The 27,699-nt window shown below is 46.8% G+C and overlaps 1 protein-coding gene across 2 annotated transcripts in view; it reads right to left on the reverse strand.

Annotated features, from left to right (window-relative positions):
* Window positions 1–360: 360 nt before the first annotated feature.
* Window positions 361–27,699, reverse strand: part of LOC134995124 (zinc finger protein 271-like) — a 39,445-nt gene continuing 12,106 nt past the window's right edge. For both annotated transcript variants that reach the window (XM_063951056.1, XM_063951055.1), the window contains 2 exons: window positions 16,312–16,789; window positions 361–2,811 (listed from right to left, as the gene is read on the reverse strand). In XM_063951056.1, coding sequence (XP_063807126.1) covers window positions 1,145–2,811; window positions 16,312–16,789 — 2,145 coding nt within the window. In that variant the 3' untranslated portion in view covers window positions 361–1,144. The remainder of the gene's footprint in view (window positions 2,812–16,311; window positions 16,790–27,699) is intronic.

Raw genomic sequence — 27,699 nt, forward strand, 5'->3', positions numbered from 1 at the left:
AAAACATAAAAGGACCTAGCACTTCCCGTGCTCACATGTAATTCTGCTGCAGTGGCTTGCAGCTACACATGCCATGCTCTCCTGGCACAGCCAATGTCCGAAGTCCCTGGTGCTATAAACTCAGCCCTGCTCACTGGTCTCTAACAGGCATCAGCGCAATGCATTGTGGGTAAATGGGATTTTTAAACCCCTCTCCTGCACCTGACTTCCTTCTGTATCTGGGTGAGCTGTAAAACCAGGACAACTGTTTCTTCAGCTGCAGCTGTGCAGGACTTTGTAATATATATATATATATATATTTATCAAACACACACATACATACATACATACATACATGTAGTCATTTTGGACATGAGCCTGTACAAATCCAAATACATTTTATTTTCATCTCCATAGTTCATAAACAGTCCCTAGATGTGTATTTGTTCCGTAACAATGACATTTATATACATAGAGTAACTTTTGGCTCGAGGAGTTTGCACGTGTTGAGTGTCAATCATCTGATTTCTCCTTTATTGCGCCTACCCCTGATGTCACAGCGAGATCATACATACCTCAGTTTCTTTCTAGGTCACTAAGCTATACAATAGTGACAAACGCAATCCAAATTCATCTAGTCATTTTTTTCATGATGCCGGATAAAAAAACAAACAAAAGATTCCCCCAATTTTTTCTGTGTCATATACAGTCCCAAGGAGCACATTTTTCTACAAAAATTGTATGTACAGACACAACCATTACAACTTTATTGTAAGTATAGATTACCAGTTTTATATATATATATATATATATTTTATTTTTTTTCCCCGCAGCAATTTACAGATAAATTGTGTCCATGTACATCAGTCCCTGCCCCAGTGGAGCTTACAATCTACATACCCTACCATATGTACAAACACATACATTTTATGGTTCATTTTTTGGGCGGAGACAATTAGCCTAACATTGATTTGTGGATTGTGCAAGGAAACTGAAGTACATGGAGAAAACTAACATGAGCGTGGAAAGGATATACAAACTGAACACAGGGCCATGGAGGGAATCGAACCCAAGACTTCAGTACTGTGAGGAAGTAGTGCTAACTATTTCATCAACTGTATGACCCATTAGGCCCCTGATACTGTACCTACCAGCTAGAGGAAATTCAACTATGACTTTCTGATATCTTACACGGGTTCTCACCTGTGTGAGTTTTCTGATGTCTATTTAAGTATGTTTTTTTCGTAAAAGATTTCTCACACTCAGAACACGGAAATGGTTTCTCACCTTTGTGACGTCTCTCATGTCTAATAAGATCAGATGTTTGCGTAAAACGTTTCCCACACAAAGGACATGGAAATGGTTTCTCACCTGTGTGAATTCTCTCATGTCTAACAAGATCTGATTTCTGTGCAAAGTATTTCCCACACTCAGAACAGGAAAATGGTCTCACACCCGTGTGACTTCTCTCATGTTTAACAAAAATTGATTTCTGTGAAAAGCATTTTCCACACTCAGAGCATGGAAATGGTTTCTCACCCGTGTGATTTCTTTTATGTGTAACAAGATGTGATTTGTAAGCAAAACATTTCCCACACTCAGAACATAGGAAAGGTTTCTCACCTGTGTGACTTCTCTGATGTTCAACAAGATGTGATTTTTTTGTAAAACATTTCCCACACTCCGAGCACGAAAATGGCTTCTCACCTGTGTGACATCTAAGATGTTCCGCAAGATGATATTTAAGTAGAAAACCTTTCCCACACTCAGAACATGGAAATGGCTTCTCACGGTTGTGAATTATCACATGTCTAGCAAGAGATGATTGGTTTGTAAAACATTTCCCACAGCCAGAACATGGAAATGGTTTCTCCCCCGTGTGTATTCTCTGATGTATAAGCAGTTGTGATTTTTGTGTAAAACTTTTTCCACACTCAGAACATGGAAATGGTTTTTCACCTGTGTGACTATCATCCCTAACAAGTTGGGTTTTAGGTGCAGAACTTTTTTCATCAAAACATGGAAACGGTATCTCCGTGTGACTTCTCAGATGTGTAACAAGAGATGATTTCTGTGAAAACCATTTCCCACACTCAGAACATGGAAATGGCCTCTCACCTGTGTGACATCTTTGATGTTTAATGAGATGTGATTTCTCGTTAAAACATTTCCCACACTCTGAGCATGGAAATGGTTTCTCACCTGTATGGACCCTCTCATGTATTGCTAGAGCTGATCTGTGGATAAAACATTTCCCACACTCGGAACATGGAAATGGTTTCTCACCTGTGTGACTTATCTTGTGTCTTACAAGATGTGATTTTTGTGTAAAACATCTCCCACACTCAGAGCATGAAAATGGTTTCTCACCTGTATGAGTTCTCTGATGTTCAACAATATATAATTTCTTTGCAAAACATTTCCCACACTCAGGACATGAAAATTGCCTCTCATCTGTGTGAATTCTCTGATGTATAACGAGATTTGATTTCCGTGTAAAACATTTCTCACACACAGAACATGGAAATAGCCTCTCACCTGTGTGACTTCTCTCATGTCGAACAGCAGCCGATTTATGTGTAAAATATTTTCCTCGCTCAGAAGAGGGAATGACTGTATCACTGCTATGGTCTGTACTATGTGCAGCAATATGTGAGTTACCAGGAGAACATTCCTCAGGAACAGAGGGATCAGATGATATATCTGCATTGTGAGGTACTGGATGTATATTTAGGGTAATGCAGTTTTCTTCTGGAGAACCTCGTGTGATGTTCTTATCTTCTAATTTACAATCAAGACGTTCCTCAGAGGTATTTCTTGTATTGCGTCCATCTGGTAGAAATAATTTAGATAACTTAGTATCCCACAGCACAGGCGTCATTAATCATTATTTGACCTAACCACTATTCATCATTACTCTTCTGTATAGATACACACACATATAACCTTGGATTGTGTGGCCACCAGTGCAGTGTTCATTGGGATTATGGTTATTAGTCACCACGGTGGGGTGGGTGAGATTTATAGATGGTTCCCTTTACCATCTCTTACCTTTGTTTTACCCATCAGTATATAAGCAGAATAACGAAACTGAAAAGTAGGCGGGAAATAAAAACTGAAAAAAAGGAAAATTTGCAGGTGCACATTGCAAACATAAAAAATACTGACGTTTACAACAATTATAATTAACTCTGCTATTTAACAGAGTCAAATTGAGGTTCTTGGCAAAATTTGTGGCCAAAAATATGGGCCCACCTACTGCATTTCATCCTAAGGTTCAAGTTCAGTAGACAAGACAGCCCAATTGCCCAAGGCATCATACAAATGAAAAGTAGAGTATAAATATTAAAACGTGTTACATTAATAAGAAGCAGCAGCAGCAACATAGATAGGTGCCACAGGTGAGAGGTAGCAACTAAAGTGTTAAAAAGTGTGTCACACTCTGGAACTTTATCATGTAACTTCCCTTTGCTGCCTGTCCTAATTGCACTTTTGTTGCGGAGCTAATGCCTGGATATCGCCATGTTGGCTCTTGTCAGCTGACTGCATCTTTTCCAGTCAGAGGGCTTTTTGCATCAGCTGACTCTGGCAGCCAATCTGTAACCTACAGCTCTCACATAAACCCTCCATGTCTACTGATTCACTGCCAGAGCAATAAGTGACATAGCTAATCTCTGGCCCCTGAGAGCCTCTGAATTATGGCTTTCCTTCTGGCAAGTCTTCCAAGCCACAGATTTTCCCAGAATCCCTTGTGCACCAAATCAGATAAGTCACTGATGTAATCTTGACTCCTGTTTAGCAGCAAGTCAGAAGATCTTAGGGTAACCTCAGTGTCTCAGTTTTGCTGACGTCCGTCTGTAACTTAGGTAAATGAAGAGAGGAAAGAAAGACTCTTTTTGGGGCCCTCTGCCTATGTTTAAAATGTAAATGTTATTGATTTTTTACTAATAATAAGGGGGGGGGGGAGTCTTTGAAGGTTAAAAACCCAGTGGGTATGGAAGTTGTGCTCACAGTGAATAGATAAGGATAGATTTTATATATATATAAAATTAATTTGTACATCTTAGTTGGATAGTAACAGTGTGATAACAGGGCCTAAATCAGCATGGAACAATATCTCCGAACACCATTCACGGGATGGAAGGGCCACGATCCAGACAACGCAGGTGTGTCTGGACCGTGTGTGTATGGGGAGGTGGCCAGGTGGCTGAGTGACATCACATGTAGCCGCTGCAACATGAAACATGGCAGGTAGCGGTCTGCCTACGCAGCTAGCCTTATATCATACTGTCCCAGCATCAGGTGTAAGATGGCGGGGCTGGCGAACACGTGGTCACACATTGAGGTGCGGTGTGTGATCAGATTTCTGCTTATAAAAAGGACACATCACCAGCTGAGATTTGCGAGGTGATAACGTCATGTCATAGTTTGGTGCACTGCCTTTGATAATGGCAGGACAGACCTGAGTTATTATGGCACTATCATTCGGGAAAACTAGACCATCCATCCTACAGCTCTAACTACTGAAACCATGGTCCACCGCATATCCAGAGGGATGGACAACGGTGCTGGCGTGGACACTGACACAGCTCGGGGTCCCCACTAGACCACCAGGGCATTGAGGCACAGGTTACAGTGCATTGCACTAATTTTAAAGGGGCCTCTCAGAACCGGGGGTTGAGTGTCAGCTTAGGGGAGGGAGCGTTCATCCTGTAGCCCCTCCCCCAGCTTTGGATGCCAATCCACCATGGACTTCCTGCCTTCTAGATGCATTGCCACACCTTCTACCCTCAGAGACTCAGTGTTAGGGTCTCCTGCCCTGTGCTGCCACGTCGTCAAGGCAACCGGGAGACAAGTGCTAGCAGAGTAACCTGAGCGCAGCTGATACTCCGGTTCGGGTCTTTTGCTGTGCAGTGGTTACAGGCTCTGTGCACGGCAGGGGATCCAGTGCTGGTTTTTGTGCTCACAGTCTGTGAGGTCTGAGTGGGGCGTGGACAGCACCTGCTATATAAGGCCTCTTCTCAGGTTAAGCAGATGCTGCTGAATCTTTGTTGGTTAGTCAGTTCCTGAAAGTTAGCCAGTACTGTGTAGCTTTGTATTTGTTGTTGCTTACTGCAAATAGGCCTGGGGATTTGGTACTACACTCTGCCAATCCAGACCTAGCAGTAAGTCTGGAGTCAGTCGTTTAACTTGCTGGGGTTCTTTTGCTACTCTGTGAACTTAGCAAGTTTGCGGCTGTATTCTCAGATTTGCCTGCCTAAATCCTGTCTCACTGTGCAAGGTGTTCAGGTGTCAGTTTAGTGGAAGTAAGCTGAACCTGTGCACTGCAAGTGAGGATTAGGATTGTGGAGACTCTCCTTGTGTCTATCATTCCATCTCTGACCAAGGAGTTTACTGCCACACCCGTTGGTAACCCTTTAGGGTTTTGCTGTTGCCCTTAGCAACAGCATTTCGGGTTCTCTACGTATTAAAACACAACATCTTGCTTTTTCCATCTGAGCATTACTAATACTAGGGAGACACCCAGTTTCTTAGCCTCTGGGCTTCTCTGTTCACTTTGTGTTTATTTTGTTACCCTATCACCTTCTGTGTACGTAATGTCATATTCCCCAGTCTGTCTGTGAGTTCATTTGTTTTGCATCCCTATCCGTTCAGACACCAGTACATTCCTGCAGGCACTGGTGTGCATAACAGTTCAAACACCAGTACATTCCTGCAGGCACTGGTGTGCATAACAGTTCAGACACCAGTACATTCCTGCAGGCACTGGTGTGCATAACATATTCAGCAGCCCAATACTCCTGTTGAAATTTTGTGGGAATATGGAGCATACCCCTCAAAATACGTTGCAACAGGTGGTCGATCAGGTGCAGGTCCTGACTGGACAATTTAATGATTTGTCCATTAAAATGCACACCTCCCAGGCCGCTGGCGGAGCTCCCGCAGCAGCAGCACCTTCAGGGGTTAAGGAGCCGAAAGTAAATCTCCCGGATCATTTTTCTGGAGATCGCTCGCAGTTCTTTTGTTTCAAGGAGAGCTGCAAGCTATACTTCCGGCTTAGGCCTCAGTCTTCTGGGTCGGAGATTCAGCGGGTGGGCATAGTGATTTCCTTGCTACAAGGAGACCCACAGGTCTGGGCATATGGGTTGCAGCCTGACTGTCCGTCGCTTAAAAGTGTTGATGCTTTTTTTACGGCCCTGGGCATGTTGTATGATGACCCTGACAAGACGGCCTCAGCCGAGGCTAAGATTTCGATCCTTAAGCAGGGTCGAAGGCCAGTTGAGGTTTACTGTACGGAGTTTCGGAGGTTGGCCCATGATACCCAGTGGAATGACCCAGCCCCGAGACACCAGTACCGAAGAGGTCTTTCTAACCAGATAAAAGACCAACTGGTACAATATCCCTTGCCTGATAGCTTGGATCAGCTCATGCAGTTATCCATCCGGGTGGATAGACGGCTGAGAGAGCGTAGGCTTGAAAGGGAGACCGAGGTTTCCTTCTTTCCCAAGAGAACCTCAGACTCTGAGGAATTTTCCGAGGAGCCTATGCAGATTGGGGCTACCCGCCTCTCCTCGCGTGAGAAGACGCGGAGGAGACAGCAGGGGTTGTGTTTGTACTGTGGGAATAAAGGTCATGTGGTAGTATCAGGCCCAGAAAAGCCGGAAAACTTCAGGGCCGGAGGGTGATGGGAAATATCCTGTCAGGCCAGAAGTCAGAATTTCCCAAGAAGACTTTTATCATTCCGGTGACCTTGAAGATCCTCGGTCAAACTGTCAAGACTGAGGCCTTTGTGGACAGTGGGGCCGACGGGGTTTTTATGGACCGCCAATTCGCCCTGAAACACTCTGTTCCCTTAGTACCCTTGGCATCGGAAATTGAGATTTGTGGGTTAAACGGGGAACCATTATCCCAAGGTAAAATTACCTCTTGCACTAGCCAGAGTTCTTTGTTTATTGGAGCCACACACTCTGAAAAATTGTCCTTTTATGTGACTGTCTGTACTTTTGCCCCATTGGTGTTGGGGTTACCCTGGTTAAGGGCCCACAATCCTCAATTTGACTGGGTCTCTGGGGAGATTCTTAGTTGGGGTACTGATTGTTTCAGGAGTTGCTTGAGCCTTTCAGTCAGGTTCTCGCAGCTAAGTTTGCCAGGATTGCCAGGGTGTTATGCAGATTTTGCGGACGTGTTCTCCAAAAAAGTTGCAGAGGTACTACCTCCCCATCGCCCCTATGACTGTGCCATTGATTTGTTGCCAAATGCTAAGCTTTCCAAGAGCAGGTTGTACTCCCTGTCACGTCCTGAGACTCAGGCTATGGCAGAGTACATTCAGGAGAACTTGACTAAGGGATTTATCAGACCTTCACAGTCTCCAGCTGGGTTGGGGTTCTTCTTCGTGGGTAAAAAGGACGGTTTGTTGCGACCCTGCATCGACTTCAGGGAATTGAACCGTATCACGATTAAAAACTCATACCCACTGCCTCTCATTCGGTCTTGTTTGACCAGCTTCGTACTGCCACCATTTTTTCTAAGATTGACCTACGCGGTGCGTACAATCTAATCCGAATAAGAGAGGGAGATGAATGGAAGACTGCCTTTAATACCCACTCAGGGCATTATGAATATTTGGTGATGCCTTTTGGGCTCTGTAATGCCCCGGCAGTCTTCCAGGATTTCATGAATGATGTATTCAGGGAATATTTGGATAGATTCTTAGTTGTATACTTAGATGACATCCTAATCTTCTCCCATTCCCTGGAGGAACATCGGAAGCATGTACGCTTAGTCCTCCAGAAACTCAGAGACCACCGGCTTGGGGCGAAGCTGGAGAAGTGCGAGTTTGAAGTTCAGCAAATGGCATTTCTAGGATATATTATCTCCCCAGAAGGTTTCCAAATGGAGGGTTCCAAGGTACAGGCAGTCCTGGATTGGGTGCAGCCCACTAGTTTGAAGGCGCTTCAGCGTTTCCTGGGCTTTGCGAATTTTTATAGACGATTTATCGCTGGATTTTCATCTATAGTGGCGCCCTTGGTGGCACTCACTAAGAAAGGGGCGGATGTTGCTCACTGGTCTTGTGAGGCTAAAGCGGCTTTTGCCCGTCTCAAAAGGGCATTTGTATCGGCCAAGGTGCTGCGACACCCAGATCCAGAGCGTCCTTTTGTGGTGGAGGTGGATGCCTCTGAGATGGGTATTGGGGCAGTGCTCTCTCAGATGGGAGTGTCTGATAATCGCCTTCATCCCTGTGCTTACTTTTCCCGTAAATTTTCGCCTGCCGAGATGAATTATGACGTGGGTAACCGGGAATTGTTGGCTATTAAGGATGCACTCGAGGAGTGGAGACACTGGCTTGAGGGGGCTAAGTTTGTGGTCTCAATTTTCACCGACCATAAGAATCTGGCATATTTAGAGTCAGCGAAGCGTCTCAATGCCAGGCAGGCACGATGGGCTTTGTTTTTTGCTCGCTTTAATTTTTTTATAACATATCGCCCTGGGTCAAAAAACATCAAGGCTGATGCGCTCTCACGGAGTTTTGCTCCAATCCAGGAGACCACCGAGGAGCCGTTGCCCATTGTGTCCCCATCATGTATTAAAGTGGGCATTACCCAGGACCTCTTATCATTAGTCCTTAGAGCACAGGAGCAGGCTCCTCCAGACCTTCCGGTAGGCCTTTTGTTTGTGCCTCCTAGGTTAAGACAGCGAGTGTTCCTGGAATTCCATGCCAAGAAGTCGGCAGGTCACACGGGTATTGCCAGAACTCGGGAGTTGCTATCTAGGGCGGTGTGGTGGCCCTCGGTGGCTAAGGATGTGGATCAGTGGGTTCGGGCATGTGACATCTGTGCCCGAAATAAGACTCCTAGAGGGGTTCCTGTTGGCCCATTACATCCACTCTCTATCCCATCTAAGCCATGGACCCACATTTCAATGGATTTTGTGGTGGACTTGCCCAAATCCTCGGGGATGACAGCCATCTGGGTTGTCGTTGACAGGTTTTCTAAGATGGCGCACTTCGTTCCACTGGTTGGGCTGCCATCGGCCAGACGCCTGTCTGAATTATTTATGCTGCATGTTGTGCGTCTCCACGGGTTGCCACTTGATGTGGTCTCTGACCGCGGATCCCAGTTTGTGGCCAAATTCTGGAGGGCATTTTGTTCTGATCTCCAGATTTCTGTCAGCTTGTCGTCAGGCTACCATCCGCAGTCTAATGGGCAGACTGAAAGGGTGAACCAGTCTTTGGAGCAGTTCCTCAGGTGTTATGTCTCCAAGTGTCAGACTGACTGGGTTGCTCATCTGTCCATGGCGGAGTTTGCCTTTAACAACGCGGCTCACTCTGCTACAGGGATCTCTCCCCTCCTTTGTGTGTATGGGCATCATCCTAAGGCCAATTCTTTTGACCCCCTGGACTCCACGCCTGGTGGTTCCTCTGTGGTTTCGGTCCTTAGAGGTATTTGGAGGAAAGTGAAGAAAGCCCTTGTGTCTGTGTCATTAGTGACCAAAAGGGTTTTTGATAAGCGGAAAAGACCCTGCAGCTTCAAATTAGGAGACTTCGCCTGGTTGTCTACCAAGAATTTGAAGTTGAGACAGCCATCTCATAAGTTAGGCCCCCGGTTCATCGGCCCTTATAAGATCACCAGGGTTATCAATCCGGTGGCATTTCAGTTAGATCTGCCCCGTTCTTTGGGTATCAATAAAACATTTCATTGTTCCCTTTTAAAACGGGCGATTAGTAATCCTTCTTCCAGTGGAAGACCTTCCCCTCTTCTGATACGTGGCCAGAGGGAGTTTGTTGTTGAAAGGATTCTTGACTCCAAGATGGTTCGGGATCGGCTGTCATTTTTGGTGCACTGGAAGGGGTATGGCCCGGAGGAGCGGTCGTGGGTGCGCAGTTGTGATCTTCATGCCCCCAGACTGATACGCTCTTTCTTCTCGCAGTTCCCCGAAAAACCCGGTGGCAGGGGTTCTTTGACCCCTCGTCAGAGTGAGGGTACTGTTAGGGTCTCCTGCCCTGTGCTGCCACGTCGTCAAGGCAACCGGGAGACAAGTGCTAGCAGAGTAACCTGAGCGCAGCTGATACTCCGGTTCGGGTCTTTTGCTGTGCAGTGGTTACAAGCTCTGTGCACGGCAGGGGATCCAGTGCTGGTTTTTGTGCTCACAGTCTGTGAGGTCTGAGTGGGGCGTGGACAGCACCTGCTATATAAGGCCTCTTCTCAGGTTAAGCAGATGCTGCTGAATCTTTGTTGGTTAGTCAGTTCCTGAAAGTTAGCCAGTACTGTGTAGCTTTGTATTTGTTGTTGCTTACTGCAAATAGGCCTGGGGATTTGGTACTACACTCTGCCAATCCAGACCTAGCAGTAAGACTGGAGTCAGTCGTTTAACTTGCTGGGGTTCTTTTGCTACTCTGTGAACTTAGCAAGTTTGCGGCTGTATTCTCAGATTTGCCTGCCTAAATCCTGTCTCACTGTGCAAGGTGTTCAGGTGTCAGTTTAGTGGAAGTAAGCTGAACCTGTGCACTGCAAGTGAGGATTAGGATTGTGGAGACTCTCCTTGTGTCTATCATTTCATCTCTGACCAAGCAGTTTACTGCCACACCCGTTGGTAACCCTTTAGGGTTTTGCTGTTGCCCTTAGCAACAGCATTTCGGGTTCTCTACGTATTAAAACACAACATCTTGCTTTTTCCATCTGAGCATTACTAATACTAGGGAGACACCCAGTTTCTTAGCCTCTGGGCTTCTCTGTTCATTTTGTGTTTATTTTGTTACCCTATCACCTTCTGTGTATGTAATGTCATATTCCCCAGTCTGTCTGTGAGTTCATTTGTTTTGCATCCCTATCCGTTCAGACACCAGTACATTCCTGCAGGCACTGGTGTGCATAACAGTTCAAACACCAGTACATTCCTGCAGGCATTGGTGTGCATAACAGTTCAAACACCAGTACATTCCTGCAGGCATTGGTGTGCATAACAGTTCAGACACCAGTACATTCCTGCAGGCACTGGTGTGCATAACACTCAGGCAGCCATCTCAGTGCAAGCAAGCCAGGTCTCCGGGAACACCGGGTTCAGTCTCTCTGTAAAAACGTCTCCAAGGAGCCAGGTTTTGACATCACTTATATCTTACCTGTGTAAACTGCCATACATCTCCTGCCCTGTCCACATCCTCAGCACCTACTCAAGAACCCCCATTGGCTTCTCTCAGTTACTGGGTACCTTAGTGGATCAGTTCATTCCACCCATGGGACCTCCTATGTTTGCACCAACTAATATTGTCTCCATTATTTATCCACCTTGGGTGGATACTCTGAATAATACGACTTAGAACCTAGCCCAGCCATTCCTAGCTTTGCAAAATATGTTACCTGGGACTAAACAAGCCTCTTGTTCTACTACCAGGACCACACCTTCATCTCAGTCCACGGCTATGTTAGACTCAAATGAGTCATCTGCTGAGGAAGGTGAGGACACAACTCTGTCAGTGATTCCTGTGTAGTAGAGGAGGAATCACTCAATACAGTGGAGGTGGCAGCTTTGATTCATGTTTTTAGGCACATCCTCCAAGTGATGGAGGAGGAACCCAAGCTGGTTGCTAATAAAAACAGATTTTAAGCAACAAAAAGGTAATTAGATCAGAAATCCCAAATTCACATCTTGTCACGGAAATTAGACAGGAGCCCCGGAAAACCCTTGGTAAGAAGTTCCCTGTGTCTAAATGATTGGCACCACGTTACCCTATCCCTGATTGTGCTAAGTGGGAGGCTCCTCCTCTGGTGGATTTGCATATTGCACATCTAGTTAAGATGTCCATTCTACCCGTCACTAAATCTTTCCTCACTGAAAGAGCCCACAGAGAGACAAATCAAAAAGTTCCATAAGTCTATTTTTTCTCTCACTGGTGCGGTCACCAAATCTACAGTGGCTGCTTCTTCGGCTGCTAAAGCCATTGAATCATGGTTACAGGCCATAGAGGAGGAATTGCCCTCAGATATATGTGAGGACTGTATGTCATACTTGGCCCTTATTAAGCACGCAGCTTCCTACATTTGTGAAGCTCTCTCTGATGCCGGAGTATTGGCAGCAAAGGCTTCTGCCACTTCTGTACTGGCATTCTCTGGCTACGTTCCTGGAAAGCTGACCTCGATTCCAAGAAAACACTGGAATTTTTTCCCTTTTACGGGTGAGGTGTTATTTGTAGCTGAATTGGACAAAATTGCCACTTCTCTGGCTGCAGCTAAGACATTCTCCCATCCACACTGACTCCACAAATTTTCATTCCTTTCATCCCCAAGGCAATGTGAAAGGACAGGCTTTTCCCAGACAAACACCCAACATAAAACCTAAGCCCAAAGCCAAGCAACCCTGGGCTGCACGACAACCTCCAGCAAACCCCGAAAAGCCCACAGCCGGATGGGGTGCGACTCCCCAGGGGACCCCAGCGTGGGAGGCTGACTTCTTCACGTTGCGCATGTCTGGATTCGGACCAGCCTTCCTACGTACCTCCTGTGGCTCCATGTGATTTATCTGTGGTTCTAGATGCTCTTCAACAACCTGCATTTGAACCTCTTGAGGCAGGTGACCTAAAATGGTTAACTGCGAAGACTTTATTCCTTCTGGCCATTGCATCTCCTAGACAGGTGTCAGATTTGGTCACACTCTCATGTCACCCTGCTTTCTTGGTCTTTCGTCCAGACAGGGCTGTTCTCTGTACTCAACCTGGTTACTTATTTAAGGTGGTCTCGCGTTTCGACTTGAATAAAGAAATTATGGTTCCGGCCTTCGTATCGTCAGACCTCTCGGCATGAGAAATTTCTCTGGACATGGTTCAAGCTCTGAGTATCTATGTAGATCGGACAACATCATCCTCTATGGTTTTCACAAAATGTGGTTGGCAAGCTAATGAACAGACTCTGGCCAGATGGATCAGAATGGCTATCGCACAAGCATACTCTCATGCTGATTTTCCAGTATCAGCTTCAATCTCAGCTTATTCTACTTGTTCTGTGGGACTGTCATGGGCGGCGCACCGTGGTGCGTCTGCTTAACAATTGTGCAAGGCGGCTACATGGTCTTCTATCTACACCTTTCTTAGGTTCTATTCTTTGATATATTTGCCTCCCAGGATGCATCATTTGAATGGTTGATTCTACTATCCACTCAGGAGCGTCCCCATGCTTGAAGTACTGCTTTAGGGACATCCCCAATGTTCCCCTGTGGAGCCCTATGGAACCAGAAGATGAAAAGGAGAGTTTTGGTAGACTTAGCTTTGTTAACTCTCTTTCTTCAAGTTCCAAAGAGCCCACAGGGCGCTCTCCCTGACACACCTGGCCTCTCTGCGGTTTGTACCATGAGTGTGTTCTTATGTGTACCATGTCTTCTCTCCTATCCTCTTCCTGCTTACAAAATTGACCTGCCTGAGCATGGAGGAGATGTTATAGGGAGAGGGACCAAAGCATCCTGGGAAATCTGAAAAGCTTAACTGTTTTGTGCCCAGGACCTGATCCCACCACCTACAACCCTGATGTTCCCCTGTGAACCTCGAAGAAAGAGTTAACAAAAAGGTAACTTTACCATAACTCTCCTTATCCATACTGTTAGCAGAAGCAGTGGAGCAAAATCTGAGTCCCTGTGGTTGCCATTTAGGGAGCAAAACCCCAGAGCCAACATCTTACTGATAATCTAGACTAAGCCATCCGTGTAGGCCAGCACTGATAGGGAAGGACAGCAGGACAGAGCAGAAGATCAGGAATCAGCAACACAGAAGGACATAGCAGAAAGTAGAAGAAAGCAAAAGGGCAGAGAGGGATACAGAGACAGGTCATAGAATAAAGAGCATCGGAACAGGAAACCATTCACAGAGACTGGAGTGTACTACACAATGACAAGAGTGTAGTTACAGTGGTGTAAGTGTGGGGAGGAGACTGGTCAGATCTCTGGGCTGGTAACACACAGTGAGATGATGTGAGGGGGAGAGCAGGAGTATAATAGGGGCTGATGGCTCCTGATGTACGAGATACACCAGAGAGTGTGGTGAGGAGACTGGTCAGATCTCTGGGCTGGTAACAGTGACATGATGTGAGGGTAGAGCAGGGGTATAATAGGGGCTGATGGCTCCTGATGTATGAGATACACCAGAGAGTGTGGGGAGGAGACTGGTCAGATCTCTGGGCTGGTAACAGAGTGACATGATATGAGGGGGAGAGCAGGACTATAATAGGGTCTGATGGCTCCTGATGTAAGAGATACACCAGAGAGTGCGGGGAGGAGACTGGTCAGATCTCTGGGCTAGTGACACACAGTGACATGATGTGAGGGGAGAGCAGGAGTACAATAGGGGCTGATGGCTCCTGATGTATGAGATACACCAGAGAGTGTGGGGAGGAGACTGGTCAGATCTCTGGGATGGTAACACACAGTGACATGATGTGAGGGGGAGAGCAGGGGTATAATAGGGGCTGATGGTTTCTGATGTATGAGATACACCAGAGAGTGTGGGGAGGAGACTGGTGAGATCTCTGGGCTGGTAACACACAGTGACATGATGTGAGGGAAGAGCAGGAGTATAATAGGGGCTGATGGCTCCTGATATATGAGATACACCAGAGTGTTGAGAGGAGACTGGTCTAATTTATGGGCTAGTGACACACAGTGACATGATGTGAGGGGAGAGCAGGAGTACAATAGGGGCTGATGGCTCCTGATGTATGAGATACACCAGAGAGTGCGGGGAGGAGACTGGTCAGATCTCTGGGCTGGTAACACAGAGTGACATGATGTGAGGGGAGAGCAGGAGTATAATAGGGGCTGATGGCTCCTGATGTATGAGATACACCAGAGAATGTGGAGAGGAGACTGGTCAGATCTCTGAGCTGGTAACACACAGTGACATGATGTGAGGGGGAGAGCAGGAGTATAATAGGGGCTGATGGCTCCTGATGTATGAGATGCACCAGAGTGTGGGGGGAGGAGACTGGTCAGATCTCTGGGCTGGTAACACACAGTGACATGATGTGAGGGGAGAGCAGGAGTATAATAGGGGCTGATGGCTCCTGATGTATGAGATACACCAGAGAGTGTGGGGAGGAGACTGGTCAGATCTCTGGGCTGGTAACACACAGTGACATGATGAGAGGGGGAGAGCAGGAGTATAATAGGGGCTGATGGCTCCTGATGTATGAGATACACCAGAGAGTGTGGGGAGGAGACTGGTCAGATCTCTGGGCTGGTAACACACAGTGACATGATGTGAGGGGAGAGCAGGAGTATAATAGGGGCTGATGGCTCCTGATGTATGAGATACACCAGAGAGTGTGGGGAGGAGACTGGTCAGATCTCTGGGCTGGTAACACACAGTGACATGATGAGAGGGGGAGAGCAGGAGTATAATAGGGGCTGATGGCTCCTGATGTATGAGATACACCAGAGAGTGTGGGGAGGAGACTGGTCAGATCTCTGGGCTGGTAACACACAGTGACATGATGTGAGGGGAGAGCAGGTGTATAATAGGGGCTGATGGCTCCTGATGTATGAGATACACCAGAGAATGTGGGGAGGAGACTGGTCAGATCTCTGGGCTGGTAACACACAGTGACATGATGTGAGGAGGAGAGCAGGAGTATAATAGGGGATGATGGCTCCTGATGTATGAGATGCACCAGAGAGTGTGGGGAGGAGACTGGTCAGATCTCTGGGCTGGTAACACACAGTGACATGATGTGAGGGGAGAGCAGGAGTATAATAGGGGCTGATGGCTCCTGATGTATGAGATACACCAGAGAATGTGGAGAGGAGACTGGTCAGATCTCTGGGCTGGTAACACACAGTGACATGATGTGAGGGGAGAGCAGGAGTATAATAGGGGCTGATGGCTCCTGATGTATGAGATGCACCAGAGAGTGTGGGGAGGAGACTGGTCAGATCTCTGAGCTGGTAACACTCAGTGACATGATGTGAGGGGGAGAGCAGGAGTATAATAGGGGCTGATGGCTCCTGATGTATGAGATGCACCAGAGAGTGTGGGGAGGAGACTGGTCAGATCTCTGGGCTGGTAACACACAGTGACATGATGAGAGGGGCAGAGCAGGAGTATAATAGGGGCTGATGTCTTCTGATGTATGAGATACACCAGAGAGTGTGGGGAGGAGACTGGTCAGATCTCTATGCTGGTAACACAGAGTGACATGATGTGAGGGGGAGAGCAGGAGTAGAACCTCCTGACTCCCTCCACTGGGCAGGCACATCTCCCTCATTTGTCTGTACTGACAGAGGGTGTAGGATAAGAGATTGCTGTAGTGACTGAGCAATGAGAATATGTGACTTCTGTAATAAGTGTTTATTACTCACCTGTGTTTATATCTGTAGAGATCTCCTCATCCTTACACTGCTGATCACCTCTCACATACATCTCTCCTCCCTCATTATTAGTCACATAGCTCTTTTCTTCTCTCTCTATATCTTCTGCCTTCATATCGGTCACATACGTCTCTTTTTCTTCTTCCTCTAAATCTTCTGCCTTCATTTTAGGCACATATGTCTCTTCTTCTCCTTCTATATCTTCTGTCCTTTTATTAGTCACATACGTCTCTTCTTCTCCCTCCATATCTTCTGCCTTAATATCAGTTACATACATCTCTTCTTCTCCCTCTATATCTTCTGCCTTTATATCAGTCACATACGTCTCTTCTTCTCCCTCTATATCTTCTGCCTTTATATCAGTCACATACGTCTCTTCTTCTCCCTCCATATCTTCTGCCTTAATATCAGTTACATACATCTCTTCTCCCTTTATATCTTCTACCTTAATATCAGTCAGTTCTTCACCCTATATGACCCAAATAACAATAAAATAACATTATATGTGATTTATCGGAGTTGTAGTAAGCGATGATTCTAACCTTTTGTACCACGGGTGGCAGTATTTTTGACCTAGCGTAGTGTGTGAACTGTTTGCGTGCTGCTGTGGTGAAGGTGTATCGTGACTGGACAAACAGCACATTGCAAATAACCGATGTGCAAACTGCGGAGCACCACGTGCCATTGATGTGAGAGGTGAATGTCAGCGACAAAGGTGCGTGAGGGCCGACCAACACACTACAGTGGAATAGCTCACTGTCAAAATGAACCTGAGGGCTACCAGATATGTCTAAAATTATAGTTCAGCCCATCTTACTGCTGTCCGTGCTGTACACGGCGGATACTCAGGCTATTAGCTGGTGCTCATAATAATGTGACTCAATTGTGTATTATGTTTAGTTAGTGCCCAGATGGGCTCGGCTTTATTTTTAGGTTTTGTTTTTGTTCTGCACAATAAAACTACCTACAGCTAGATTTCATGAAAACCCTGGACTGTTGTGCTGTTTTCCTGGCTGCTGTGTGTTTGGAGGTGCCCATCTACCCCAGAAGAGAGCACCCCTATACTGATCTCCTCACAATTAGTGGAAGCAAATGTGAGCAACACACTGAAAATTGCAGCAATAGGAAAAGTTTATGTTGAAAATTGAAAGTGACAGACGCCAATCTGTTGTTTTGGACATCAACTTATATACAGTGAAATTCAAGTGGTGGCATCGGCAGATGCTTAGAGAATGTAGATTCTGCTTCACACCTACACTCAAAGATAACATGGAAGATATTGTTAAGGCTTTGCTGCAGGCTACCTCAGATCAACAGGAAGCTACCCCGGTGCAACTAGCCACTACTGAGGAAATCCACAGACCTTAACTGGAGCTTAAGGAACTTCATGAGCAACAGCACTAAGGCCACCAGGCCTTACAGGAGCTGGTACAGCAGCTAGCAGCCCGGTCAGGAGATACTTCCATGGACGTTCTAACTAACTCTAGCTCCATATGGGCCAGTCACTTTCTGGAAAAGATGACCCCGAGTGATGATGTTGAAGCTTATCTAACCACTTTTGAAAGAACGCAGCTAGAGAGTCAGCCTAAAGATCAGTGGGAAAGCCTTGTGCCACCAATCCTGTCTGGAGAACTGCAAAAATCCTATTTTGACTTGTGCCTGACTGATTGATTAGGAGTCACAGTATTGGTCATGCCCATCAAGCTCACTGCTGGGAATACCAAACAGAAAACCCTCCCTGCTCTAAAATGCATGACCTCATCCATCTCACCGCAAAGTGGCTACAGCCGGAGTTTCTGACAAGACCATAGAAAGGGTTGTTATGGATCGATATCTATGGTCCTACCTACAATCCTGTGCAAGTGGGTGAGCCATGCAGTCCCTAAAACAGAAGACCAATTGGTTGAAATATTTGAGAGGTATGTGACAGCTGAGGAACTGCTAACTGATTGGGGAGCCAGTGAATGATGAGAGCAGTAGTGGATGATTGGGGAGCCAGTGAATGATGAGAGCAGTAGTGGATGATTGGGAAGCCAGAGAATGATGAGAGCAGTAGTGGATGATCGGAGAGCCAGAGAATGATGAGAGCAGTTTTGGATAATGGGGAAGCCAGAGAATGATGAGATCAGTTTTGGATAATGGGGAAGCCAGAGAATGATGAGAGCAGTAGTGGATGATTAGGGAGCCAGAGAATGATGAGAGCAGTAGTGTATGATTGGGGAGCCAGAGAGTCATGAGAGTAGTAGTAGGTGATTGGGGAGTCAGAGAATCATAAGAGCAGTAGTGGATGATTGGGGAGCCAGAGAATGATGAGAGCAGTAGTGGATGATTGGAGAGCCAGAGAATGATGAGAGCAGTTTTGGATAATGGGGAAGCCAGAGAATGATGAGATCAGTTTTGGATAATGGGGAAGCCAGAGAATGATGAGAGCAGTAGTGTATGATTGGGGAGCCAGAGAGTCATGAGAGTAGTAGTAGGTGATTGGGGAGTCAGAGAATCATAAGAGCAGTAGTGGATGATTGGGGAGCCAGAGAATGATGAGAGCAGTAGTGGATGATTGGGGAGCCAGAGAATGATGAGAGCAGTAGTGTATGAATGGGGAGCCAAAGAGTCATGAGAGTAGTAGTAGGTGATTGGGGAGTCAGAGAATGATGAGAGCAGTAGTGGATGATTAGGGAACCAAAGAATCATGAGAGCAGTAATGGATGATTGGGAAGCCAGAGAATGATGAGAGCAGTAGTGGATGATGAGAGCAGTAGTGGATGATTGGGGAGCCAGAGAATGAGGACCGCAGTAGTGGGTGATTGGGGAGCCAGAGAATGATGAGAGCAGTAGTGGATGATTGGGGAGCCAGAGAATGATGAGAGCAGTAGGGGGGCACAGAATAATGTACCTCCTACTGAGTTAGGAAATGTTGTGGAACCAGTTGATTGGCTGCCTGACCGTGAAACCAGAAAAGAGATCTTTGCCTTAGAGCAGATAAATGACCCTAGTCTGGTCAAAGCTAGAGAGAATGTAAAATTGATTGATGGAAACCCCGTAGACCCAGATAGTCAGGTGTTATAGCCTCACATGGCAGTACATCAGGATTTTCTGCATAAAGTGACTAAGAAAGGGAAAGATATTGTGGAACAATTGGTAGTCCCCAAGGCATATAGAAGAATGGTATTAGACCTGGCTCATGGTCACATAACTGCAGGTTACCTAGGGGCAGAAAAAACCACTGCGAGAATTTTCAGAGGTTTTTCTGTCCTGGGGCCCATAAAGGATGAAGTATCTGAATATTGTGCATCCTGCCCTGAATGTCAGTATCATGCTCCAAGACCACATTTTAAAAGTCTGCTTGTCCTGTTACCCATTTTTGAGGTTCAGTTCCAAAAGAATAGCTATAGATTTGGTTGGATCTCTAATAAAATCCACACAAGACCATCAATATATTTTGGTGATAATGGATTATGCTACCAGATACCCAGAAGCAATATCATTGTACAATACATCAAAGACTATTGCTAGATAACTAGTACAAGTCTTCAGCAGGTTAGGAATACCAAAGGAAATTCTGACCAGGGTACCCCAATTTTGTTGAAAATCTTTAAAGAATGATGCCAACTGTTTAGGTTGACTCAGATAAGAACCTCCGCATATCACCCCCAGGCTGATGGGTTAGTGGAGAGGTTTAACAAAACTTTAAAGAACATGCTAAAGAAAGTGCTGGATAAAGATGGAAGAGATTGGGATTAATTGCAGGAGAGGGTGGCTGCAGTGATGCAGACAGTGGGAGAGCAGTTGGAACAGGCCCAACAGGGCACAGCAGCAGGTGTACAATCACTATGCCCAGTTATGTGTCTATACTCCTGGGGACAGAGGGCTTGGTTTGGTTCCTATAGTAGAAACTAAATTTTTGGCTAAGTGGCATTCCCCTTTGAAATCCAATAAAAGTGATGGAGGCTAATTATAAAGTGTATAAGCCTGGGAAAATAAATCCAGAGCAGATCTACCATACAAATCTTATAAAACCTTGGAAGGACAGAGCAGATCTGTCAGCTATCCCAGTCCCTCAGTAAACCTTTGGTTGTTAAAGTAACAATGGGGGTAATTCTGAGTTGATCGCAGCAGCAAGTTTTTTAGCAGTTGGGCAAAACCACGTGCACTGCAAGGGGGGGGCAGATATAACATGTGCAGAGAGAGTTAGATTTGGGTGTGGTGTGTTCAATCTGCAATATAAATTGCAGTGTAAAAATAAAGCAGACAGTATTTACCCTGCACAGAAACAAAATAACCCACCCAAATGTAACTCTCTCTGCGCATGTTATATCTGCCTCCCCTGCAGTGCACATGGTTTTGACCAACTGCTAAAAAAAAATTCTGCTGCGATCAACTTGGAATTACCCACCATGTGCACTGCAGGGGAGGCAGATATAACAAGTGCAGAGAGAGTTAGATTTGGGTGGGTTATTTTGTTTCTGTGCAGGGTAAATACTAGCTGCTTTATTTTTTACATTGCAATTTAGATTGCAGATTGAACACACCACACCCAAATCTAACTCTCTCTGCACATGTTATACCTGCAGTGCACATGGTTTTGCCCAACTGCTAACAAAGTTACTGCTGCGATCAACTCAGAATTACCCCCAATAGCTTAAACTCTCTCTTCTGTCTAACAGCCGGTGGCTAGAGATATTTCTCATAAAAAATAAGAATTTACTCACCGGTAATTCTATTTCTCGTAGTCTGTAGTGGATGCTGGGTACTCCGTAAGGACCATGGGGTATAGACGGGCTCCGCAGGAGACTGGGCACTCTTAAAAGAAAGATTAGGTACTATATCTGGTGTGCACTGGCTCCTCCCTCTATGCCCCTCCTCCAGACCTCAGTTAGGGAAACTGTGCCCGGAAAAGCTGACATTACTAGGAAAGGATTCGGAATCCAGGGTAAGACTCATACCAGCCACATCAATCACACCGTACAACTTGTGATAACTAAACCCAGTTAACAGTATGAAAACAATAATGAGCCTCAGTAACAGATGGCTCAAAACAATAACCCTTTTGTTATGCAATAACTATATACATGCACTGCAGAGAGTCCGCACTTGGGACGGGCTTCCAGCATCCACTACGGACTACGAGAAATAGAATTACCGGTGAGTAAATTCTTATTTTCTCTGACGTCCTAGTGGATGCGGATGACTCTGCATCACCGAATGAGCAAACTCAAGGTCCTCCTCAGCCAGGGTATCAAACCTGTAGAATTTTGCAAAAGTGTTTGAACCCGACCAAATAGCAGCTCGGCAAAGTTGTAAAGCCGAGACCCCTCGGGCAGCCGCCCAAGAAGAGCCCACCTTTCTTGTGGAATGGGCTTTTACAGATTAAGGATGCGGCAGTCCAGCCGCGGAATGTGCAAGTTGAATTGTGCTACAGATCCAGCGAGCAATTGTCTGCTTTGAAGCAGGAGCACCCAGCTTGTTGGGTGCATGCAGAATAAATAGCGAGTCAGTCTTTCTGACTCTAGCTGTCCTGGAAACATAGATTTTCAGGGCCCTGACTACGTCCAGTAACTTGGAATCCTCCAAGTCCCGAGTAGTCACAGGCACCACAATAGGTTGGTTCAAATGAAACGCTGATACCACCTTAGGGAGAAATTGGGGACGAGTCCTCTCCATATGGAAAATCAGATATGGGCTTTTACACGACAAAGCCGCCAATTCTGACACACGCCTGGCCGAAGCCAAGGCCAACAGCATGACCACCTTCCACGTGAGATATTTTAACTCCACGGTCTTAAGTGGGTCAAACCAATGTGATTTTAGCAAATCCAACACCACGTTGAGATCCCAAGGTGCCACTGGAGGCACAAAAGGAGGCTGAATATGCAGCACTCCCTTAACAAACGTCTGAACTTCAGGCAGTGAAGCCAGTTCTTTCTGAAAGAAAATTGACAGGCCCGAAATCTGGACTTTTATGGATCCCAATTTTAGGCCCAAAGTCACTCATGCCTGTAGGAAGTGCAGAAATCGACCCAGCCTTCCTGGCCTCACACCAAGCAACATATTTTCGCCATATGCGATGATAATGTTTTGCTGTCACATCCTCCCTAGCTTTTATCAGCGTAGGAATGACTTCATCTGGAATGCCCTTCTCCGCTAGGATCCGGCGTTCAACCGCCATGCCGTCAAACGCAGCCGCGGTAAGTCTTGGAACAGACAGGGCCCCTGCTGTAGCAGGTCCTGTCCGAGATCATTTCTTGTAGTTCTGGGTACCAAGTTCTTCTTGGCCAATCCGGAACGATGAGTATTGTCCTTACTCCTCTCTTTCTATCCTCAGTACCTTGGGTATGAGAGGAAGAGGAGGGAACACATAAACCGACTGGTACACCCACGGTGTCACCAGAGCGTCCACAGCTATCGCCTGAGGGTCCCTTGACCTGGCGCAATATCTTTTTAGCTTTTTGTTGAGGCGGGGCGCCATCATGTCCACCTGTGGTCGTTCCCACCGGTTTACAATCAGCTTGAAGACTTCTGGATGAAGTCCCCACTCTCCCGGGTGGAGGTCGTGTCTGCTCAGGAAGTCTGCTTCCCAGTTGTCCACTCCCGGAATGAACACTGCTGACAGTGCTAGCACGTGATTCTCCACCCATCGAAGAATCCTTGTGGCTTCTGCCATCGCCATCCTGCTTCTTGTGCCACCCTGTCGATTTACATGGGCGACTGCCGTGATGTTGTCTGACTGGATCAACACCGGCTGGTTTTGAAGCAGGGATTCTGCTAGACTCAGGGCATTGTAAATGGCCCGTAGTTCCAGAATATTTATGTGTAGGGAAGTTTCCTGACTCGACCATTGTCCTTGGAAGTTTCTTCCTTGAGTGACTGCCCCCCACCCTCGGAGGCTTGCATCCGTGGTCACCAGGACCCAGTCCTGTATGCCGAATCTGCGGCCTTCGAGAAGATGAGCACACTGCCGCCACCACAGCAGAGACACCCTGGCCCTCGGGGACAAGGTGATCAACCGATGCATCTGAAGATGCGATCCGGACCACTTGTCCAATAGATCCCACTGGAAGATCCTCGCATGGAACCTGCCGAAGGGAATCGCTTCGTAAGAAGCTACCATCTTTCCCAGGATTCGCGTGCAGTGACGCACCGACACCTGTTTTGGTTTCATGAGCTCCCTGACCAGAGATGATAATTTCTGGGCCTTCTCCTCCGGGAGAAACACCTTTTTCTGTTCTGTGTCTAGAATCATACCCAGGAACAGCAGACGCGTCGCAGGAATCAGCTGCGACTTTGGGATATTCAGAATCCAGCCGTGCTGATGCAGCACTTCCTGAGATAGTGCTACGCTGACTAGCAACTGCTCCTTGGACCTCGCCTTTATCAGGAGATCGTCCAAGTATGGGATAATTATAACTCCCTTCTTTCGAAGGAGTATCATCATTTCGGCCATTACCTTGGTAAATACCCTCGGTGCCGTGGACAGACCAAACGGCAACGTCTGGAATTGGTAATGACAGTCCTGTACCACAAACCTGAGGTACTCCTGGTGAGGTGGGTAAATGGGGACATGCAGGTATGCATCCTTGATGTCCAATGACACCATAAAGTCACCCTCTTCCAGGCTTGCAATAACCGCCCTGAGCAATTCCATCTTGAGCTTGAACTTCCTTATATAAGTGTTCAAGGATTTTAAATTTAGGATGGGTCTCACCGAACCGTCTGGTTTCGGTACCACAAACATTGTGGAATAGTAACCCCGCCCCTGTTGAAGGGGGGGTACCTTGATTATCACCTGCTGGAGGTACAGCTTGTGAATAGCTGCCAGTACTACCTCCCTTTCTTTGGGAGCAGCTGGCAAGGCAGATTTGAGGTAACGGCGAGGGGGAGTTGCCTCGAAATCCAGCTTGTATCCCTGAGATAGCACTTGCAGAACCCAGAGATCCACCTGTGAGCGAACCCACTGGTCGCTGAAGTTCCGGAGACGCGCCCCCACTGCACCTGGCTCCGCCTGTGGAGCCCCAGTGTCATGCGGTGGACTTAGAGGAAGCGGGGGAGGATTTTTTTCCTGGGAACTGGCTGTCTGGTGCAGCTTTTTCCCTCTTCCCCTGCCTCTGGGCAGAAAGGAAGCGCCTCTGACCCGCTTGCCTTTTTGGGGCCGAAAGGACTGTACCTGATAATACGGTGCTTTCTTAGGCTGTGAGGAAACCCGAGGTAAAAATGTCGACTTCCCAGCTGTTGCTGTGGATACGAGGTCCGAGAGACCATCCCCAAACAATTCCTCACCTTTGTAAGGCAAAACCTCCATGTGCCTTTTAGAATCAGCATCACCTGTCCACTGCCGAGTCCATAATACTCTCCTGGCAGAAATGGACATTGCATTAATTCTGGATGCCAGCCGGCAAATGTCCCTCTGTGCATCCCGCATATATAAGACGACGTCTTTAATATGCTCTATGGTTAGCAAAATAGTATCCCTGTCTAGGGTATCAATATTATCTGACAGTGTATCGGACCAAGCTGCTGCAGCACTACACATCCATGCTGAAGCAATTGCAGGTCTCAGTATAGTACCTGAGTGTGTATATACAGACTTCAGGATAGCCTCCTGCTTTCTATCAGCAGGCTCCTTTAAGGCGGCCGTATCCTGAGATGGCAGTGCCACCTTTTTTGACAAGCGTGTGAGCGCCTTATCCACCCTAGGGGATGTCTCCCAACGTAGCCTGTCCTCTGGCAGGAAAAGGGTACGCCATCAGTAACTTTTTAGAAATCACTAGTTTCTTATCGGGGGAACCCCACGCTTCTTCACACACTTCATTCAACTCATCTGATGGGGGAAAAACCACTGGTTGCTTTTTCTCCCCAAACAGAATACCCTTTTTAGTGGTACCTGGGTTAATGTCAGAAATGTGCAACATATTTTTAATTGCCGTAATCATGCAACGGATGGCCCTTGTGGATTGTACATTAGTCTCGTCCTCGTCGACACTGGAGTCAGACTCCGTGTCGACATCTGTGTCTGGCATCTGAGGTAGCGGGCGTTTTTGAGCCCCTGATGGCCTTTGAGACGCCTGGGCAGGCGCGGGCTGAGAAGCCGGCTGTCCCACGGCTGTTATGTCATCAAACCTTTTATGTAAGGAGTTGACACTGTCGTTTAATACCTTCCACACATCCACCCACTCTGTTGTCGGCCCCGCAGGGGGTGAAATCACAATTATCGGCACCTGTTCCGCCTCCACATAAGTTTCCTCATCAAACATGTCGACACAGCTGTACCGACACACCGCACACACACAGGGAATGCTCTGACTGAGGACAGGACCCCACCAAGTCCTTTGGGGAGACAGAGAGAGAGTATGCCAGCACACACCACAGCGCTATATAGTGCAGGGATGCACACTATACAGAGTGATTTTTCCCCTATAGCAGCTTATATATATATAGTTATGCGCCTAAATTTATGTGCCCCCCCCCCCCCCCTCTTTTTTACCCTAGAAGTCTGGAACTGCAGGGGAGAGTCTGGGGAGCGCCCTTCCAGCGGAGCTGTGAAGAGAAAATGGCGCCGGTGTGCTGAGGAAGATAGCCCCGCCCCTTCATTGGCGGGTTCTCCTGCGTTTTTTAAATGTATAATGGCGGGGGTTAATGCACATATACAGTTTATTAGACTGTATTATGTGCTGTTTGCCATGTAAGGTACTCTAATTGCTGCCCAGGGCGCCCCCCCCTCCCCCCCCAGCACTCTGCACCCATCAGTGACCGGAGTGTGTGGTGTGCAGAGGGAGCTGCAGTGCTGTGCGCTACCTTAATGAAGACCGGAGTCTTCAGCCGCCGATTTTCAACTTCGCCTTCGTTCTTCTGGCCCTGCAAGGGGGATGGCGGCGTGGCTCCGGGACCGGACGACCGAGGCTGTGCCTGTGTACCGAGGCTGGGCCTGTGTTCGATCCCTCTGGAGCTAATGGTGTCCAGTAGCCTAAGAAGCCCAAGCTAGCTGCACGCAGGTAGGTTCGCTTCTCTCCCCTCAGTCCCTCGTAGCAGTGAGTCTGTTGCCAGCAGATCTCACTGAAAATAAAAAACCTAACAAATACTTTCTTTCTAGGAAGCTCAGGAGAGCCCCTAGTGTGCAACCAGCTCTGGCCGGGCACAGATACTAACTGAGGTCTGGAGGAGGGGCATAGAGGGAGGAGCCAGTGCACACCAGATATATTACCTAATCTTTCTTTTAAGAGTGCCCAGTCTCCTGCGGAGCCCGTCTATACCCCATGGTCCTTACGGAGTACCCAGCATCCACTAGGACGTCAGAGAAAATAGAGTTTTGTTTTTAGACATACGGGTAAATCAACAGTCATACAACATGACCTAATCACTGACCCAGGGATTGAGGTTATCCTAGAGATCTAGGTTATCCTAGAGATTCCTTCCAACAGGAATCAGTGTCTACAGAAACAAAAAAAAGTTGGAGTTTAGGGAATTGAAGAGCCACATCGTGAGTGGTCAAGTCCTGAAGCCAGAAGGGAGTTTACGCTTCTGCAATGATTTCCATAAATTCAATAACGTATCAATGGGCTAATTCAGTAGAGATCGCAAAAGCGACCCTTAGTGCAGTTAACCAATGTCCTGTGATTTCTTCTCTAAAATGTAAAAACCTCTCCCTGACTGAAAGGCAGAGGCATTCAAGAGGTGGTATGCACCTCCTACTGCATTTGCAATCCTTCATGAATCAGGCCCACCATTCAATGCCTACCCAATGCCTTGGATGGATGAACTTATTGAAAGATTAGGAACAACTTGAGCACTCTAGACTTAACCGAAGGGTATTGGCAAGTGCCATTAACCAAGAATGTAATTTGGGTTATATGGGCATCCACCACCTAACAAAGGTTGATGGAAAGAATTCTAAGGCCCATAGACAGTATGCTGCTGTTTATCTGGATGATAATCATCTGTAGTCCTGATTGGCAGTCTAACATACCCTGAGTACAAGCAGTGTTGGACTCCATCCGTAAAGCAGGATTGACAGCCAACCTCAACATAAGTTGTCTAGGGATGGAAGAAGTAAAGTATCTTGGCTACACCACTGGCAGACGTGTGATAAAGCCCAAACTTAATAAAATGAAGGCAATACAAAATTGGCCACCACCAGTAAATAAGAAGCAGGTGAGAGCGCTCTTAGGAATCATGGGTTATTATAGAAGGTTTTTACCCAAATTTGCCACAACTGCAGTCCCAGTGACAGTCCTTACCAAGGGCAAACAGAAAATTATGGTTACGTGGAGTCCTGAAGCAGAAAAGGCTTTTCAGGTGTTGAAAGTAGAGTAGTATTGTGTACCCAATGAGTTCTGATGACTCCTGACTTTCAAAGAGAATATGTGGTGCAAACTGATGCATCGGATG

This window comes from Pseudophryne corroboree, unplaced genomic scaffold, assembly GCF_028390025.1.
Source record: "Pseudophryne corroboree isolate aPseCor3 unplaced genomic scaffold, aPseCor3.hap2 scaffold_1373, whole genome shotgun sequence".
In the NCBI taxonomy this organism is placed as follows: Eukaryota; Metazoa; Chordata; class Amphibia; order Anura; family Myobatrachidae; genus Pseudophryne; species Pseudophryne corroboree.